The sequence below is a fragment of the Rhinolophus sinicus genome, linkage group LG13, assembly GCF_036562045.2.
Source record: "Rhinolophus sinicus isolate RSC01 linkage group LG13, ASM3656204v1, whole genome shotgun sequence".
NCBI classification, from domain to species: Eukaryota; Metazoa; Chordata; class Mammalia; order Chiroptera; family Rhinolophidae; genus Rhinolophus; species Rhinolophus sinicus.
In genome coordinates this window covers 28321324-28339595 of record NC_133762.1, presented here as the reverse complement: position 1 = coordinate 28339595, position 18272 = coordinate 28321324, and the positions used below count along the sequence as shown (strand labels likewise).

The window sequence follows — 18272 nt, the reverse complement described above, 5'->3', positions numbered from 1 at the left end:
CTGGGCAAGTTTGGGTGGCTTTCGTGAAGTCCCCTGGGGGCTGATTTCAAGGGTTCCTGGATTGTTGGTCTCTGACCACCAATTTGAGGTCTGTGTTGCAACTACCAGCGTGACCATGCCTCCTGCCTCCACATCCTTCCTGTTGGAGGCTGTGCTTCGAATGAGAACTTACCTGAACCCACTCACTCACTTATTTCTTCATTCAGCAATTGTGTATTGGGATTCTATCGTGTGTCCATGACTGGGATAGATTAGTCCTTCCCGCGAGTAGCTCCCAAGCAGATGGGGCCAGACAGATGGAGTTTAGTCCAGCAGATAACGCTGTGGGAACATGGAGAGGGAGTAAGGTGGGGTGGAGTAACTCCCTCTGTCTCAGGGAGTTAAGAGGAGACTTAAGAGGAGGCCAAATTTAAACTGGTTCCAGGAAGGAGAAGGGAAGGAAGAAAACAGCAAGACACAGTAGAAAAATAGTAAGAAAAAAACAATTGCGTGTTTGGAAAATTGGGAGAAGGTGAGCATGAGTGAAGCCAGTGTGCATGGGGGACAAGACAGGGAGTGTGGGGACAGAGGTGGGGACAGAGGTTGGGGAAGGGCTTGCTGTGTCAGGAGAAGGAGTCTGGACTATCCTGAGGGCATAGGGGAGCCCAAAGAGGTTTTAAGCAGTCAAGTGCCCCATCAGATCAGACCTGGAGTTCACAAAGAGAACTGTAGTAGTGTGGGGAGAGAGAGAGTGAGAGAGAGAGAGAGAGAGAGAGAGAGAGAGAGAGAGACAGAGAGAGACAGAGACAGAGAGAGACAGAGAGAGACAGAGACAGAGACAGAGAGACAGAGAGTTGCCTGGCACAAAGTAGGGGCTCAACAAATATTTATTGAGTGAGTGAAGCTGTTGAGACAGCCCAGGTGAGAGACGATGAGCCTCTGAATTAAGGTAGTGGCAGAGGTGATGGAAAAGAGAGGATGGATTCCAGAGGTAGAATCCACGGTGCTGTTTGCAGCAGAAGCCCAGAGGACAGGGTTAACAGCCTTTCTTTCTCCCATCCTCCCTGACCCGCACAGCCTGGCCTTATGGCAGGGCCCAGAAATTCAGAGCTTGGAGGGTCATCACCCCAACCACTGTCTAGTTCAAGTTCCTAAGTTTCATTGGGGAAAAAGCTGTGCTCAAGGGAACTCTGCTCATCAAAGGCAGAGCCTGGACCAGAACCCAGATGTTTGCAGCGAACTGCAGTGCAGTGTTGACACTGGTTCAAGAATGGCGTGAAGGGCAGGAACGGGGGACGCGTAGGCACAAAGGTGTGTGTGTTTCTGCAGAAGAAGACGGTGCAAGTCTCCTAAGGGTCTCAAGGGATCCTAAGATCCCACAAAGGCTGTCTACTCTAAGTGCCTGGAGACAGATGGGAACTGGGATGTAACAGAATCTGGTGCGGGGAGCATGGATGCATGGATGGATGGATGGATAAATGGGGAGGGTGGGACGCTGCGCTCACACAGGGAATTTCCTTTGAAAGAGATTGAAACTCTAAATCGGCAAACTCTTTTCCTTGAAACGCCTCCTCAGCACCCCTCCCCACAACCCAGCTGTGGCCTTCCCGTTTTCAGGGATGGGGGAACTTCCTTAGGCCTCTCCATCCGCGGTGGGGACGCTTTCGGTTCTGCCGGGATTCCCGGAGGCGGCGGGCGAGTGCAGTGGGGGTCCCTGTGGCGTCTCGTGGGGGATCTCTGTTCCCTTCCTTCGCCACCCTGGAAGCGGGCTGGCTCCTTCCCCTTTTCAGCTTGCTCTTTGTACTCCCAGAAGTTAGGGAGGAAGAGCTCTCACTGGAACTCCCCACTCCCCAGCGCGTCCCTAAACTCCTGGGGAATTAGACTTATGGGAACGGCCTGGGGAAATCCCTGAGCGGTGTCACCCGGAACTCCGCCCTCCCCAGCGAGGCTGGCCGCGATTGGTCCCCGAAGACCACGCCCCTTTCCTGGGCGAGGCCCAGGATTGGGGCCCGAGGTTACTAGAAGCCCCGTCCGGCGCGTTGCCTCCCACCCGCGCGTTCTCACCTAGCCATGCTTCGTCTGCCTCTGCTGTGTCTCCTCTGGGGCTGCTTGTTGACCGCCGTGAGTTGAGTTTCTGCTCCGACCCGACGGGCGAGTTTGGGATTTGAGAGGGGAATGGGAAGAAGCAATACTTCAGGGAAGGGACTTTCCTAGCTGATTATTTTTTTTGGGGGGATGGGGTACAGAAGGGTGGGTGGGAGGAAGCTGGGTAAAGTACCCCGGGTACTGGCTGAATGAGATGGGCTGCCTCTTTCTGCTCCCAGGTTGGGGTCCCAGGTAGCCCACAGAGGTCGGGTAGTGGGGGCACTGCAGGAAACATGCCAAGACAGCGTGAATGGGGTTGGGGTTTGGAGAGCCTCAAACCTTCATCTGGTCAAAAGGCTGGCCTCTGGGTTTGCCTCAGAGGCTGGCTATACAGAGAAGAGTAGGCGTTTTAGAAATGGAAAGAAAGACGGGCCAAGGGAAGAGGTGGTCTGGGCGGTTTCCTGTCCTTTTGGCACGTGGACAGATGCCAGACTGTGAGAATGGTTATCATCTCCTTGCCAGCTGGGGCTGCCTTCTTCCAGGGCGTCTTGTGGGAACAAGGGGTGATCTGACACAGGAGGAATACTCAAGGCTGTGTCTCTGCCTCCTGAATTTAAGATGACATAGGGGACCTTTGGGGGAGATGAACAGTTCGTGGGACTCGAGAAAGGGTTTCTCCAGGCACCAGAAGAGCTCAGATATGCCCAATCAAGCACATCTCCGGGATTTTCAGAAGGCCACATTTACCTCACTTTTTGTTTAAATATATTTTTGTAGTTCCTCATTCTGGAGGCTGGGAATCCCCCAAGTACCTTACCCTCTCATCCCAACCCCTCTGGCCTCCCCCTACTTTCAGGGACTTTAGTTTCTGACATGAAGTCTGAGCAGGAATGACCCATGGAATAAGAGGGTTGGCAGCCAGGGAAGAGTCCGTGGGGAAGCTATTTTGGTCCCAGAGCTTTCATTTTCACTCTAAGCAATGGCTCCTAGAGAGGAAGGAGGTAGGAGGAGGGTGGAGCTGGAGAGAGGAGAAAGAGGGAGGGAGTGGAAGGAGAGCCAGGGAGAGATAAGGCGAAGGCTGGTTTGGGCTTCTCAAGACGGAACTCCCAATTTTGGCTCTAGGTAGAGACTGGGCTGTGACAATAATAGCAGCTTCCTGTGTGTCAGGCTCAGACCAAAATGCTTTACATGCTTTCTTGTTCTTGATTTCTTTCAACCCCCCATTGTACAGATAAGCAAACTGAGACCCAGAGAGAGGAAATATCTTGCCAAAATTCTCAGAGCTAGGTGGAACCTGGGTATAAATACACATCGGCCTGACTCCTGAGCCTGCCTCTCAGGTGGTGAGAGTGTCCAATCCTTGGTCTTGAGCTCCTTTGTGCCAAAAGGACGAGCTAGGGAGTGGGAGCAGGGGATTGAGCAGGGGAGCAGAGGAGGAGCTGTAGTTCTCTTGTGTTTGAAATGACATAAAGGACTTTCACTGTTCTGGGAATGGTGGGAAGGTCCACAGCGTTGCAGGGAGAATGTTCACAGGATTTGTGTTTTGGTGTGACGTTGGAGGTGCAGCCTTTTCTATGTCCTTCCCCATTTGGGGTAAGATGCACTTCTGTAAGTAATGGCTGAATAAGAGCCACCAATTAGGCAGGATCCTGGACATCCAGCCAGTTAGCCACGGTGCTAGGCATCCAAGTAGATATTCACATATGTGTGACAAACTACTATTTAATGAGCACCTATGTTCTAGACACTGCCAGGCCATATACATATGTTCTTTCTCATATTCACAACCTAATCTGTGGGGCAGATTATTCCCATTTTAGAGATGTGGAAACTGAGACTAATAGAAGCAAAATAACTAGTGTTACAAAGTCCAGATTGGAGCCTTAAGCTGTTTGTCTCTCAAACCTCTGCTCTTTTCACTGGCTGTTCCCAAAGTGTGGGGTGATTGTAGGGAGGACGTGCATACAGAACTAAACATAAATTCACTTTAGAGTTCTGTTTAAAATCCTGCTCATGTTTTTTTCAAGGAAGAAGTCTCTGGAGTTACAGTATGCTTAACACATTTCAAGTGCTTGCCAATCCTCTTTTTTAAACAAAAATCAAGAGCAGGGCTGGGGTGGAGGGCTGTCGGCAAGCAAAACAACAAGCTGGGGTTCAATAACATTGCTTTGTTTCTGTTGAATTTATTTTTAGGGTTACCTTTTATTTATGAGAAGTGAGACTGGTTCTCCTCTCATGGCAATGACATAAGGTTTACATTGAAAATAAATGTATTTAATTTAATGAAAAGTAATTAATAGCATGATTGGAACCTGGATATAGTATAAAAATTCAGGTAAAACCCAAGTTGATGGAGAGGGGGAGTACTGAGACCTGAGTACTCATTTGGATTCTATCACTGTGGGACCCTGGGCAAGTGACCCAGCCTCCCTGGTCGTTAGTCTCACCATTTGTAAAGTGAAAGAGATGGATTTTATCTTTCCAGCTGCACAGTTTTCTGGCACTTCTTGGGGGAGAGGTTGAAAGGAGAAACCATGAGGAGGCTTGGAGAGGGGAAGGGGCGGGGAGCAAAACAATAGAAGGAAGAGGCCATATGCTAAATGCAGTTCCAGTCAGGACTAGGACCAGCTGAAGTCAGCCAGCCTCAGGACTCCAGGGGAGAGACTGGGGTCCTCATATGCTTTTGGATCTTTGTAAAGAGGAAAGACTCAGGTGTCCAGCCAAAAGGAAGATCTGTTTAGTTCAGAGACTATTGTGAGGTTCCAGTACAATCGCTTAGTAAAACACCATATGATTCTCTGAGTGCTTTTACAATTACATCAGTTGGCAGTTTAGTTAAAAACAAACGTACCAAGTAATAGGCAGGCTCCATTTTTCTGCTTTGGATTTCCATTTCAGTTTAACCTGTGTTCTGGCTGATTTTCGCCTTCCTGCCAAGGAGGCTACAGCAGAGATTTCAAGATCCCTTCAAATTGCCCAATTCTGTTTTTAGGTCCACCCAGAACCACCCACTGAATGCAAAGAAAATCAATACCCAATAAACAGTCAGTGCTGTAATTTGTGCCCACCAGGTGAGATGCCAACCCTCTAGCCCCTCTTCATTTACTGGCAGTTGCAGACCCCTTGTGTCAACTGTAAACTCGAGTCTTAAATGACCTCTGGGATTTCCTATCCCTGCCCTGCTGACATGAGGTTGTGGGTTTCCTCTCTACCTACCCAGGACTTAGGGTTCCTATCTCTTCCATGTCCCCCACCAGATGATGCAGGCTGGAAAGGTCTGAGACTCCTCTTTGAATCCCTCGGCCCTAAAGCCCAGCCTGATCATTTTCCCGTAAGTGTCTGACTCATTGAGTTCATTGGAGCTGCCTCATTTCCTGATGTTTTCCAGGAGAGAAATTGGTGAATGACTGCACAGAGATTACTAACACAGAATGCGCTCCTTGTGGGAAAGGCGAATTCCTGGACACCGAGAACAGAGACAGTCACTGTCACCAGCACAAATACTGCGACCCCAGTGCGTGAGCTGCTGGGGAAGGGGCACTTGGGAGGGGGACTGATATTCCAGATCATTCTTGAGAAGATAGTCATTCTGTTTATTTTATTATTATTATTATTATTATTATTATTTTAAATAGCCAGTGTCTGTTTTGATTGGTCAGAGTCTAGGTTGCACTGGCTGTTAAATAATTTGATTGCCATTCCTACTGGGAAGAGGGTCTAAGAAAAAAAGAGCAGAAAGTGTGAGGAGTGGGCCCTAAGAATGGCCATCAAGGGGTTCCCATGCTTCCTGCCTGTCTCTGCACAGACCTCGGGCTCCGGGTCCAGAGGGAGGGCACCTCGAAAACAGACACGACTTGCACCTGTGAGGAAGGTCAACACTGTACCAGTGATGCCTGTGAAAGCTGCACGCTGCACAACCTGTGTCCCCCGGGCTTTGGGGTTAAGCAGATCGGTAAGTAGCCTGTCTGAGAATCTGCTCTAGAGGAGAGAGGAGCCGAGGGCCCAAGGCGAAGGGTGGAGCAATGGGCACCCAGCCCTAGAGGTGGAGGGAATGGAGACTCCAACCTACAGTAGTATGTCCACTAGTTTGAGCAGGAAATGGGATCTTTTTCTTTGTTCTGCCTCCTGCGATGGGTATCTGCCTTGGGAGGCAGTGGGAAAAGGCTTCCTAGGGCTGCAGCCGTTGGGGCAGGCTGTGTGCTGGCTGGCGGAAGAGTGCTCCAGGCAGGAAGAGCTTCCTGTCTTGCCTGTCCCATCAGTTCCCCTGAGAGCCAGAGAGGGGGTCTACTCTGATGATTAATGCTTCCTCCTTCCTCTCAGGTACAGAGCTTTCGGATACCATCTGCGAACCCTGCCCTGTCGGCTTCTTCTCCAATGTGTCATCTGCTTTTGAAAAGTGTCACCCTTGGACAAGGTACAAGGACTAATCCCTTGTGTTTTCTGCCCCACGGGGGGCATGGAATCTACTTGCATTCTATCCTACCACCTGGCCTTCTGCCCTGCTCCCCGCGTCCACACACACTCACACTTGTAAAACATCTAGAGCCACCTCATGGCTGACCAAATGGGAACTTTTCAGCATTTTCTTGTCTGGTCTCTTGGTAGTAATATATACTGTTGATCTCTCCGTGAAACTCCCTTCTTGGGGTGGGGGCGGGGGGCACCGTGACACCTCTTCTACTTTCCTTCTAGCCTCCTCTGCCCTGGCTTCCTCCTCCCTAACTGGTTTTCTAGGCTTTTGTTCTGCTCTACGTTCCAGTGACTTTGTCTACCTCCCCTGGGCCATCTCATCCATCTCCATGGCTTCAGCTACCATCTCTCTTGGGTGGTTCCCAATCAACATCTCCTGTCTAGATTTGTCTCCTGGGTCCCAGACTGTCATCCATTTGCTGAGGGCACCCCTCCATACAGGTGACGCAAAGTCACTGAAGGGACGCACCCACCCTCTCCCCTCACCCTCTGTGAAAGCCACCACCTGCCACAGGGCACTCGTCCCGGGGTTCCCCCCCCAACCTGCAACCCCAAATCAGTCACCAGGTCCTGTCTATCCAGCCTTCTAGTTTTTTTTGGGATTCCTCCTTCTATCTCTAGTGTCATCCCTTAGTTTGGGCCTTATCACCATGGTGTGGAGGATGCCTTCGCCTCCTCCCCAGCCTCCCCACCTCTAGTCTCTCCCGGTCAGTTGGTTCTCCATTCGCTTACCAAAGTGAGCTTTCTGCAGTTCATTTTCGGCCACAGGAACTTCCTGCTTAACACGTCCCATGGCTCTCTGGGCCTTTAGCACAAAACCCGGGCTCTTGCATGGCCTCCGACCTTCCAGCCCCGTTTCCTGACCTCTCAATACACTGCTCATTCTCTTGCCTTCCACTCTCCTACCTGGAATACCCTTAACCACACACCCCATGAACTGTTTCCATTTAGTTTAAAAAAAAAAAAAGAGTAAGACAGGCACATTGGATAGAAGGCTCAAAAGGGCCGATAGTGATAAGTCTCCCTTTCACCCCTGTCCCTCAGCCACACGGTTCTCCTCCCTGGAGGCAGCCACTGTATGTTGTATGTCCTGCCATAGATTCTATGCATGCCTGCATGTGTGTGCATGCACACACACACACGCACGCATGCATGTGTGCAAACACATATCGTCCACACAAATTGTAGCATCCCATATATACTTTATTTGTTGACTGTCTGCCTTTCTCTAATAGATTGCAAACTCCTGAAATGCAGAGTCTTGGCTTTTCTTTTTTTCTCCTTCTACGGATGCATCCCTTATGCCTAGAACATAGTAGGTGCTCAGTACGTTTTTACTGATACCGTGTTTCCCTGAAAAGAAGACTTAGTCAGACCATCAGCTCTAATGCATCTTTTGGAGCAAAAGTTAATATAAGACCCGGTCTTATTTTAACATAAGACCAGGTATAATATAATATAATATAATATAATATAATATAATATAATATAATATAATACCGGGTTTTATATTAATGTTTGCTCCAAAAGATGCACTAGAGTTGATGGTCTAGCCAGGTCTTATTTTTAGGGAAACACTGTAGACGTTGGCTGGTGAGTGGAGGCACATTGGTGAAGTAGAATCAGAGCACTGGGTTCCAGCCTCACTGCAGCTTAGAAAGGGTGTGGCTCTGTGCAAGCCTGTGACCCTCCTTTCTCTGAGCCTTGGTTTCCTCATTGGAAAACTGGGAATGACCTTCATCTCACAAGGCTTGAGGAAGACACGTAAAGGTGTTTTGTAAACTCTTAAGCTCTCTTCTTGTGTTAACTCTTCTGATGTATGTTTTCTTTGAAGCTTCTCTCTCTTTCCTCCACTGTAGATGATTTTTTGTTTGTGATGTCTTTCTCTGACCATTCCTCACCATTTCCCCTGGGACCACCTAGGACCAGATCATCTTATATCTAGACTCCTGCACTGGCCTCCCGGCTGGCCGCTTTTCTGTTCTCTCTCGTTCTGTAAGCTCTTGGTACATGGGAGTCTTCTCGCTGCTTAAGTCGTCTCATTGAACACGGATGCAACTCACCGGCTGAATCCAGTTAAAGCCTTTATGGATGATTATCAGTGATCTTGTTCTAAAGGCCAAATTTTCCATAGTTCCCTAATGCCATCTAGTACGTCACCCACCTAATCTCTGTATCACATTGTTCTGCAGAGGAGGTACAGCTGCTCTAAATTTTACATCCTTCCCATCCCCACTCAGACCTGACTTCCCCAGGGAAATCTTTCTGGATGATCCTTAAACCAGAGGTTCTCAACTGAGCAGTTTTGTCCCCAGGACATTTGACAATATCTGGAAACATTTTGGTTGTCGTGATGGGGGGTTGGGGGGTGACGGTGCCACCGGCATCTAGTGGGTGGAGCCTTGGATGCTGCTAAACATCCTACAATGCACAGCTTCCACAACAGAGTTATGTGGCCCAAACTGTCCGTGGTGCTGAGGTTGAGAAGCCCTGCCATACACTGAATGCATCATCTGTCCATTCCAGCCACTGTGGATTGTGTCTCCTCTTGTCTGAACAATTCCTACTTCACTTTAGTCTTTATCACAGAGACTGTTGTATTATTACTCCTTCAAGATGTGTGATAATCTTTTCTCTGTACCATGAGTTCCACAAGAACAGAGTTTGCTTCAAAACCAGCAGAAGAGGATGCATATAATATGTGCTCAGTGAACCTGGACTTGTTGGTTGTTGATGGTTTCCCTCTGGGGTTGGAAATCTTATGGTTGGGGAAACTTAATCTCTCTCTCTCTCTCTCTCTCTCTCTCTCTCTCTCTCTGCACATGTGTTTGTACACAGCTGTGAGACCAAAGGCCTGGTGGAGCTACGGGCAGGGACTAACAAGACTGATGCTCTCTGTGGTGAGTCATGGAGAACAGGCCCTGGCAGCAGGCTAGGAAGGTCGGGAACTAAAGAGGGAAACTGAGGCACACAGGAACGCTGGATGAGAAGTGAAGTGAGAGGCGGAGGCAGTTTGGAGTTTTGGCATGTCAGCTCTTATCTGTGGAGCCTGGGCAAGTCACCTTCCCTCTCCAAACCTCAGTTTCTTCATCTGTAAAATGGGATAATAACAGTACTTCCCTGAGTGGGTTGGTGCAAGTGCCTGGCATGGGCTCTTGCGCTTTAGAAGTGCTCCATCTACGCTGTTCCACCACCCTGCACCTTGGGTACCAGCATGTTGTGACACTATTTCCTCTCAGGGCCTCAGTTTTGATTTTAGAACAAGGAGGTTGGCCTACAGCACAGATCACAGACTCAAATAACTACAGGGACTGGGCAGGTCATGTTAATGAGTGACATATACACTCTCTTTCCTTTTTCATAACATTCTTTGACATCTTGGCAGGGCTGGGACTGGAGTGAGATGAGCGAGGCACTTGTCTTGGGTACAATATTTAAAGGCACACCAGAAAAATGCAATAATCAAGATAAATAACATTTTGATGCAATATTTAAAACAAATCAAAGTTAATGCAAAAAACAATCCATAGTGAACAAAACATCACAATTTTAACTGAAGACATGATCCAACCCTACATCTGCGTAACCCTGACTCACTTGTCTCAGCCTAATCCTGGCCCTGGTTTCAATAAAACTTTATTTAAAAAATAGGCAGTCAGCCTGTGGGCTATAGTTTGCTGACTTGATTTTTCAAAACATGACATGAAAATATTACTTATCTTGATTACTGAGTTTTTTAGAGTCCCCTTAAATTTTGTCTTGAGGCGTGTGCCTTACTCTCGTCCCTGCCCTTCCTCTTGGCCTTTCTTTCATTTTTCCCTTTTGGAATAGAGACTTAGATACAGGAAACACTTTAATTTCCCCTCTATTTTTCCAAAACAAAGGCAACAGTGCAGACATACATGATGTTGGACCTCAGCATTGGGTGGAGAGTAGGGAAGGATGGGGAGGGTGGTGAGGAGTGGAGATAGGTACCACCGCTTAGTTCTGGCCGATGGGTGCTAAGCGGGGCTGCTGGCCCAGTGGCAGCTGATCTTCCAAATTTCTAAGAGAAACCAGATATCTAGATCTTAAATTTGTAATCTCCTGATTTTCAAGTGTTTCAAAAAGATTTAAAAATGTGCTGGTCTTCCTAAAGACGTCTGCGGGCCACATTTTACCAGGGCCACCTGTTTGAAACCTCTGATGTAGAGGAGCTCAGACCTGGAAGGGTTTGAGTCTGACAAAGCGCAGCAGCTTCGGGTGGGGAGCCACTGATGAAATCTCGATTTCTCCAGGTTTCCAGTATCGGATGAGGGCCTTGGTGGTGATCCCCGTCATTATGGGGATCCTATTTTCTGTCCTGTTGATGTCTGCATGTATCCGTGAGTCCCCAGGTGGGGAGGGGAGGGTGTGGGAGGGAGGAGAACGTAAAGCGGAACTGGCTACCTGTTTCCTGATCTGGCCTCACCAACCCCCTCCCCCACTTTTTTCCCCTCTCTCTAGGAAAGGTGGCCAAGGAGCCAGACGATGAAAAGGTAGGTGACCCCTGGGAACCGGCTTAGAGTCTTGGCAAACTGGAAAGAAGGTTGATTCATTGTTGCCTATATGGCAGTAAAATGGATTCGGGGGTGGGTGTGCCCCTGCAGCCAGGAGGGTGGCAGCAGAACAGGCTCCTCCCACCCCCACCCCTGTGCTCTAGGGCGCCTCCCACTCCCTCCCTCGGCGCCAGCCATGCCACCCTCGGAGCTCACCTCACAGAGCTGTCCCAGCACCAATGCAGTCAGTGATGTCATTTGCTTCTTTCCTGACATTCAATATGTGGAGAACCACTCTGGGGCCTTGGAGCAGGGGCCGTGGGCCACCTTGTGGGGCAGCACCTTGAACCCACTGGAAGCTTCTTGACACCCTCGGTGTGGCCAGCAGGGGGCAGGAGGCACCCGTGGAATCAGCCTTGGCCTGTTTGGGAAAGCGGAAGGGGATTGTAGGGGGATCCCCATCAGAGGAGGGAAGGGCTCCTTGGAAATGTTGCTGGGTAACCTCATGCCTCTGGCTCCCCAGGGCATCCAACTTAAAGACAAACGGCAGGATCCTGTGGAGACCGATGTGGATTTTTCGGGCCCCCACTCCACTGCTCCGGTGCAAGAGACCTTACACGGGTGCCAGCCGGTCACGCAGGAAGATGGAAAAGAAAGCCGCATCTCAGTGCAGGAGAGACAGTGAGGCTGTGCGTGCCCAGAAGCGTGGCAGCATGGACAAATGCGCACGTGTGGCCGGGGAGCCTGGAGCTGCTGCGGACACCTGAGGGGGAGGGGCTGGCGCTCTGCACAGACCCCCTCTGCCTGCACCCCTGTGGCTCAGAAGCAGTTCACCTCTGGGGAGCCTCCCATTCCAGCCTGGAGCCCATTCAATCTCCCAACTTGCTTTTAAAAGATGGAGGCAAAAGTTTTTTGGGGGTCTACAGTAATACCTTTAAACCCTCCAACCCAGGGGTTCATTCAGTGCCCAGAGATGGATCATGGCGGTTTCTATGAACCCAGGAGGGCAGCTGCATGAATATCCACGTCAGCGTTGTTTGTGACAGTGAACAACTGGAAGCCACTTAACTGTCTATCAACAGAGGACTGGCTAAATAAAATTGTAATATATTTATACAACAGGATCTCAGAAACACTGTCGTGGAAAAAAAAAGCAGGTTGCAGAATAATGGGCATAGAAAATATTTTTCTTTAAAGCACATACCCCAAAACAATGTGATCTATCATCTCTATATATGTATAAAATAATACACGTTGTATATAAGATATAACAAGGGTTCTGGAAGCACAGCTCAGAGCGTTGTAAAGTCTGGGTTGGGGAAATAGGCGCTGGGGGAGGGTTGGTTAAAGGAAGATTTGACTTTCCCATAATGCTTCATTGTTTTTCCCCAAAAGGAAAGTGAACGCACGTTATGCTTATATAATTAAAAAGTCATCAAACATGTAAAAAGAAAAACAGGGGTGGACATGCTGGGTGGCAGGGGCTGCTTAACCTGCTGTGAGACTCACAAAATTAGGGCACTGTCTGAGGATAAGAATGTCCCCAGGCTGCTGCCTCTCTCGGGCAGTTTCCTTGTGTGCTCCCAGTAGGTACCATGCTTGCAAAGGGCTCTCCCCATTTCATGCATGTTTACAAAAACAGACTTGGGGGCAGGCAGGGCTCACATCCCTCCCTCTTTCACAGAGGTGGAAACAGAGGCCCCAAGAGGTGAAGTGACTTGCCTACGGTCACAGAACATAACCGTTCGGGGTGGTGCCGCTCAGAGCTCCCCACTCCGGGTCCTGCGCTGCTTGTCCCAGACCTCTCTGCTTGCGGGAACCCAAATCCGTAGCTCCTTCCTGGGGGAGATCTTGGGCCTCCCATCTCCTTCTGACCTCCCACCTGCTACAGGAGCTGCTGCTTCTCGGTCAGATGGCACCCCTTTCCCCCCAGCAGTATCTTAGGATAAAAATAAACCATCCTGTTCTCTTTTCCTGCTGTGCCAACTGAGGGGGAGCCTAGCCAGGAGGAGCAGCAGATGGAGTGGGAGCAGAGGGGAGGGGAGGGGAGGGGAGGGGAGAGGAGAGGAGGAAGGTTGTAGGACGAGGAGAAGGAAGAGCTGTGTAAATCTCTGGCCCGAAGATTGAGATTCGTGGTGTGGAGGAGACCAGGCTGGTTTATCCCGGGGATCTCAACTGTTCCCCCTGAAAGCAGCTGCTTTGGATTTCCCCAATGTGTCCCACTACCTGGAGAGTGTGTGTAGCAAGGGCTTGTCCCTGGTGGAGGCTGTGAGGGCAGCTGGGAGCCTAGGGGCACCTGGCTTGGCCGTCTTCCCAGAAGAGCTTCGAAAACCATTTAGATGCGCCAGGTGGAGACATTTGCTTTAGAAAGTGGAGCAAAGTGGTAGTGGGGTGGAATGGGGGGAGGGGAGCTCTGGGACCGCACCCTCTTCCCCTACCTAGAGTCCAAATGCTAGTGTTAGTCCTGTACATGGCAGTATGGTGGAAAGAGACAAAAGACCCACCACCTCCGCCACCTAGCATCTGTGTGACCTTGGGCGGGTCACTTTCATCTCTCAGTGTCTCAGTTTCCTCATCCGGAAAATGGAGACAATACCTGCAGCAGCTGCTGTTGATACCTCCTTTGTCTTCTCCTGGGTCAGAGGGTCTCAGTCTTGACCACGTATTAGAACCACCGAAGACTTGTTATAAGACAGGTCGCTGGGCCCCACTTCTGATTGAGTAGGTCTGGGAAGGAGCTCAAGGATTTGCATGTCTAACCAGGTTCCCAGGTGATGCTTTGAAAACGATTGCCCTTGGCATTCAGATTTCTAGATAAGCAGTTGTGTCCTTTTGCAAGCGCTTGGGATCACTTGCCTTGGGGCTTTCTCTGGTCTTGCAAACATGCTTGGTGCAGGTGTGGGGCAGGTCGATGTACCTGGGGAGTTAAGGGGAGGTCATGCCCAGGAATACTCTCAACCAACTGGGAATGAAAGTTGGAGGGTAATGACCCAGCCTTCTTGCCTTGGGAAGCGACAAGTATGAAGTATGGTCTATACTTCCTCCTAGGTTCCCTAGAGGGATAGATTCCCAGCTGCCCCACTGTGTTGGGGTTCCTCCCCTCCCGTGTCTCATTTTTCCACCACCCCCACCCCTGGTGCTTCTGGAGTTCTCCTCCTAAACAAACAACCTGCATTCCTTCTTTGTCACAGAGTCTGCTTCTGGGAGACATCCCCCCTACGAGCTAGCAGAGCTCATACATTAGTATATTTTTGTACAGTAGTTCCCCCCCTACCTTATCTGCAGTTTCACTTTCCACAGTTTCAGTTACCTGTGGTCACCTCTGGTCTCAAAATATTAAATGTAAAATTCCAGGGGTGGCTGTTTAGCTCAGTTGGTTAGAACGTGGTGCTGGTAGCACCAAGGTTGCTGGTTCAATCCCCACATGGGCCACTGTGAGCTGCACCCTTCTTAAAAAAAAAAAAAAGTGAATGTGGTGACAGAGCCCCAGAGAGCAGTTTCCAGGCTCTCGGCCTCACGTGGAAAGGTTGTTTCATACTCCGTATAACCCACAAGCAGCTGGCATGATTGAACGCTATAATGGCCTTTTGAAGCAAGGTCTCCGGGTGTCAAAACACCCTCCCACGATGCGTGACTGGGCCTCTGGGACATCCTGAGAGTCCTGAATGAGAGACCACGGAAGGGAGGGCCCGCACCAGTAGAAGCTCTGCTACATCGAACGGCTGCTCCCATTCAATTGCAAGGTTCCACCAGTCTTTCTGGGCACAGCCAGACTTCCTGGGCACAGCCAGGGCTCTCAGCTAAAAAGGAACACCCACGGAGCCACAGGTAGGGGAGTCATACCACTATAGTCTCACTGGAGGCTGGATTCACATGACCTGCAACCTGCTGTCCGCTTTTCTGCCAACCGACCGACTCTCCTCGACTCTCCTTGACTCGACTCCCCAACGTAGCCGCGGCAGTTGTATTAGTAGCTAATGGCTCAATGGTTATAGTTGACGGCCAACTAGCCACAGCTGACGGCCATTTACTACCCGAGACAGCACCTTTCCATGTGAGGCCGAGAGCCTGGAAACTGCTCTCTGGGGCTCTGTCCCCACAGTGAAATTCCAGAAATAAACAATTCATGTTTTAAATTGCATGCTGTTCTGAGCAGCGTGATGAAATCTCGAGTTGCGTGGCTCCATCCCACCAAGGACGTGAATCATGCCTTTGTCCAGAGTATCCATGCTGTGAGACGCTCCCAGCCCGTGAGTCACTTAGTAGCCGTCTCAGTTGTCAGGTCAGAGAGAGAGAGAGAGAGAGAGAGAGAGAGAGAGAGAGAGAGAGAGAGGCCATGTTCACACAACTTTTATGACAGTATATTGTTATAATTGTTCTATTTTATCAGTGATTGTTGTTAATCTCTTCTGTGCCTGTCATGCGGGAGACCCTGCGGGGTCTCTGCTCCCGCTCCCCACACAAGAACGCAGGATATGGCTCGGCCAAAAAGGAACACCCACGGAGCCATAGGTAGGGGAGTCATACCACTATAGTCTCTCTGGCAGCACTATACTCTCACTGGAGGCTGGATCCACACTGTCCGCAAACCGCCATCCACACTTGCCAGCCCAGCCGCCATCTTCTTGCTAGCCCCCATTCTTCTTCTCTTCCCTCTGCTAGCGTAGCCACAGCAGTTATATTAGTGGCCAAGGCTCACTGGTTACAGCTGACGGCCAACTAGCCACAGCTGATGGCCATGCAATCACAGTTGATGGCCATTTACTACCTGAGCCAGCACCTGTGAGGCCGAGAGCCTGGAAACTACTTTCTGGGGCTCTGCCCCCACAGTGCCTAATTTATAAATTAAATTTATCATAGATATATCTGAATAGCAAAAAACATAGTCTATATAAGGTTCAGTGCTACCTGTGGTTTCAGGCACCCACTGGGGGTCTTGGAATGTACCCCCCACGAATAAGGGCACCTGCTGTATATCTTTGCATCCCTGACAAAGGAATGGGGTTGCTTTTCATGGCAGCTGTAGCAAGTTCTGACTTCTAAGTGGAGCTCAGCCAGGAACTTTCTGTGTGACCTTGGGAACGTTTCTCTCTGGTTCTACGCTTGCCCCCCCGCACCCCCAGGTGTGTGATGAAGGGCTGGGACCCTAGAAGTTCTAAGGCTCCTGCCAATTCTACAAATGAGCGAAGAGGATCAACTCACTCTGGGGTCCTCTCCTGCCTGTGGGTGGAGGGGTGGGAGTGGGGCACATATCAGCCAGAGGGTGGCGCCAAGGTAACGTCCGAAGACCCCGGTGGCTGGCTTTTGCCTACTCTCACCGAGTACCTCCTTTGGAGATGAGGCCTTTCCTCCCTCCGCCGCCCGTGGGCCGTGGGCCGGAGCCTCCTGCAACCTCTACTCTGTAACTTCATCGGTTCCCCAGGTCTCCCTCTCCGCTGCTTCCTTCTTTTAACAGCAGCAGCTGCACTCCTACTGTGGCCTCATTCTGAGCTAGGGTTGTGCACAGTGACACACGGATCGAGTGCTCCCTCTATGCTAGGCTCAGCGCTTAGAACTTTCCTTGCATTGTCTGTCAGTAGGACAACCCTACACAAAGCACAGTCTCTTATATCACCCATTCTACAGATGGTTTGCAGAGGTTAAACGACTTGCTGAGGACTGAGGAGTGAGAGCTGGGATTTGGACCTAACTTCGTTGACCTAAAAGCTTGTGGTTTATACCCATTCAGGAAGTTGAGAAAACAGGTACATGTTAGAAGACAGTGTGGCTGCCCAGGGCAGAGGGAAAGCCCAGAACAGGGGCAGATAACCTCTCCGGCAGGGTTGCAAACTCACACACTCACAGGGGCTCAAGAGTGAGGCAGGCCAGCTCAGGACAAGCCAAGATGGCAGAGACTGGCAAATTGGAGAGGCTCTGCCTACCTTCGGGGGCAGAATCTATCAGTTCCTTGCGATGGCTGCCCTGCAGGAAGGAGGTATACATTGCTGGGAACCCAGATTTCCATGTGAAATCACCCGGTGTTTAAATGCCACAAATTCCAAAACTTAAAAAACTCAGTGATAACTCAAGAAAGCATATCACAGAGGCTTGGAATTAAAAGACACTGGGACTGTCATCGTGTCCAACCGTTTTGTTTTATATATGGGGAAACTGAGGCCCTGGGAGGGTCCAGAGCCCAGATAGGCAATGGTGGCATAGGCAAGCTGTTTCTTTCCTTCACACACAGTCAGGAGGCTGGAGAGAGCCCCTGGGGGTCTAAGGTCCCCCCCCCCCCACCCCCGTGCAAGCTTGGTTAGTGGGGTCTAAGGCATTGAAGCTCTAGGACTGAGGGAATTGCCTTGGGACCAGGGCTGAGCTGGGTGTAGATGTCCTCTTCATTCTGTGACACCTCCCCTGCGGTCCCAGGCCCTCCCCACACGAGCTGCACGCATGCACATACCCTCCCCTAAGCCTCTAGAGCCCTGCAGCAGATTCCTTGGGCAGCAGAAGTTATTAAACACTCTGCCCCAAAGGATTTCTCTCCCCCAGAGTGATTCTGGCACAGAAAATTACAAACCTACCTGCGGGGGTGGGGAGATACAGTTTTAATTTGTAAAAAGAAAAAAAAGCCATGCTATGGTCCTGGAGTCTGGGGGAAGGGGAAAGCTCATGAGGGGGACTCCCCTGGGACATGCAGCTCTGTTATTGGGGGGCTGACTCTGGGAGGGGCTCAGCAAGGTCAGTCTGCAGTTTTTGCCCAGACAGATGGGGACAGTGGGCAGGGTCCTCTGTCCCTATCTCCCTCCTTCCATGGGGCTCTCTGCCTCGCTCCCTGCCAACTGGCACATCCCGCCTGGCTGTGGCTGCCAGCTAGCTCCTGGCTTCCTCTTCTCTCCAGGACTCCCACCCTCTGCAGTGTCTGTCCATCTCCCCACCCCCCTCCTTGCTCGCTGACCAACCACCTCCTTTTTCCTTCTCCCAGCAATTCCATCTCACCCTTGTTGTCTTTTGAACCAGTGTTATTGTTTTGGCTAATTACGAACGTCAGACCTGGCATTGCATATCCCATCCAAGCAATAAACGGGAAAATAAGACCACCTGTAAACCTCCCACCACCCCTGCCAACCACAAGTTACAGGTCCTTCCAAACTTGGTTTCTGGGCCAAGAATATGTTTTAAACGTGGGCTAGTATTCCATACACTGTTTTGCAAGCAGCCTTCTTGGCTTAGCAGGATACGGCA

At 50.3% G+C, this 18272-nt stretch overlaps 1 protein-coding gene across 1 annotated transcript; it reads left to right on the top strand.

Annotated features, from left to right (window-relative positions):
• Window positions 1-1959: 1959 nt before the first annotated feature.
• Window positions 1960-12172, top strand: CD40 (CD40 molecule). Its single transcript, XM_019749745.2, has 9 exons — window positions 1960-2100; window positions 5057-5135; window positions 5453-5578; window positions 5870-6016; window positions 6385-6478; window positions 9373-9434; window positions 10812-10898; window positions 11020-11051; window positions 11575-12172. Exons 1-9 carry the CDS (start codon window positions 2050-2052, stop codon window positions 11734-11736), a joined length of 840 nt encoding a protein of 279 aa, XP_019605304.2. The 5' UTR covers window positions 1960-2049; the 3' UTR covers window positions 11737-12172.
• Window positions 12173-18272: the final 6100 nt, after the last annotated feature.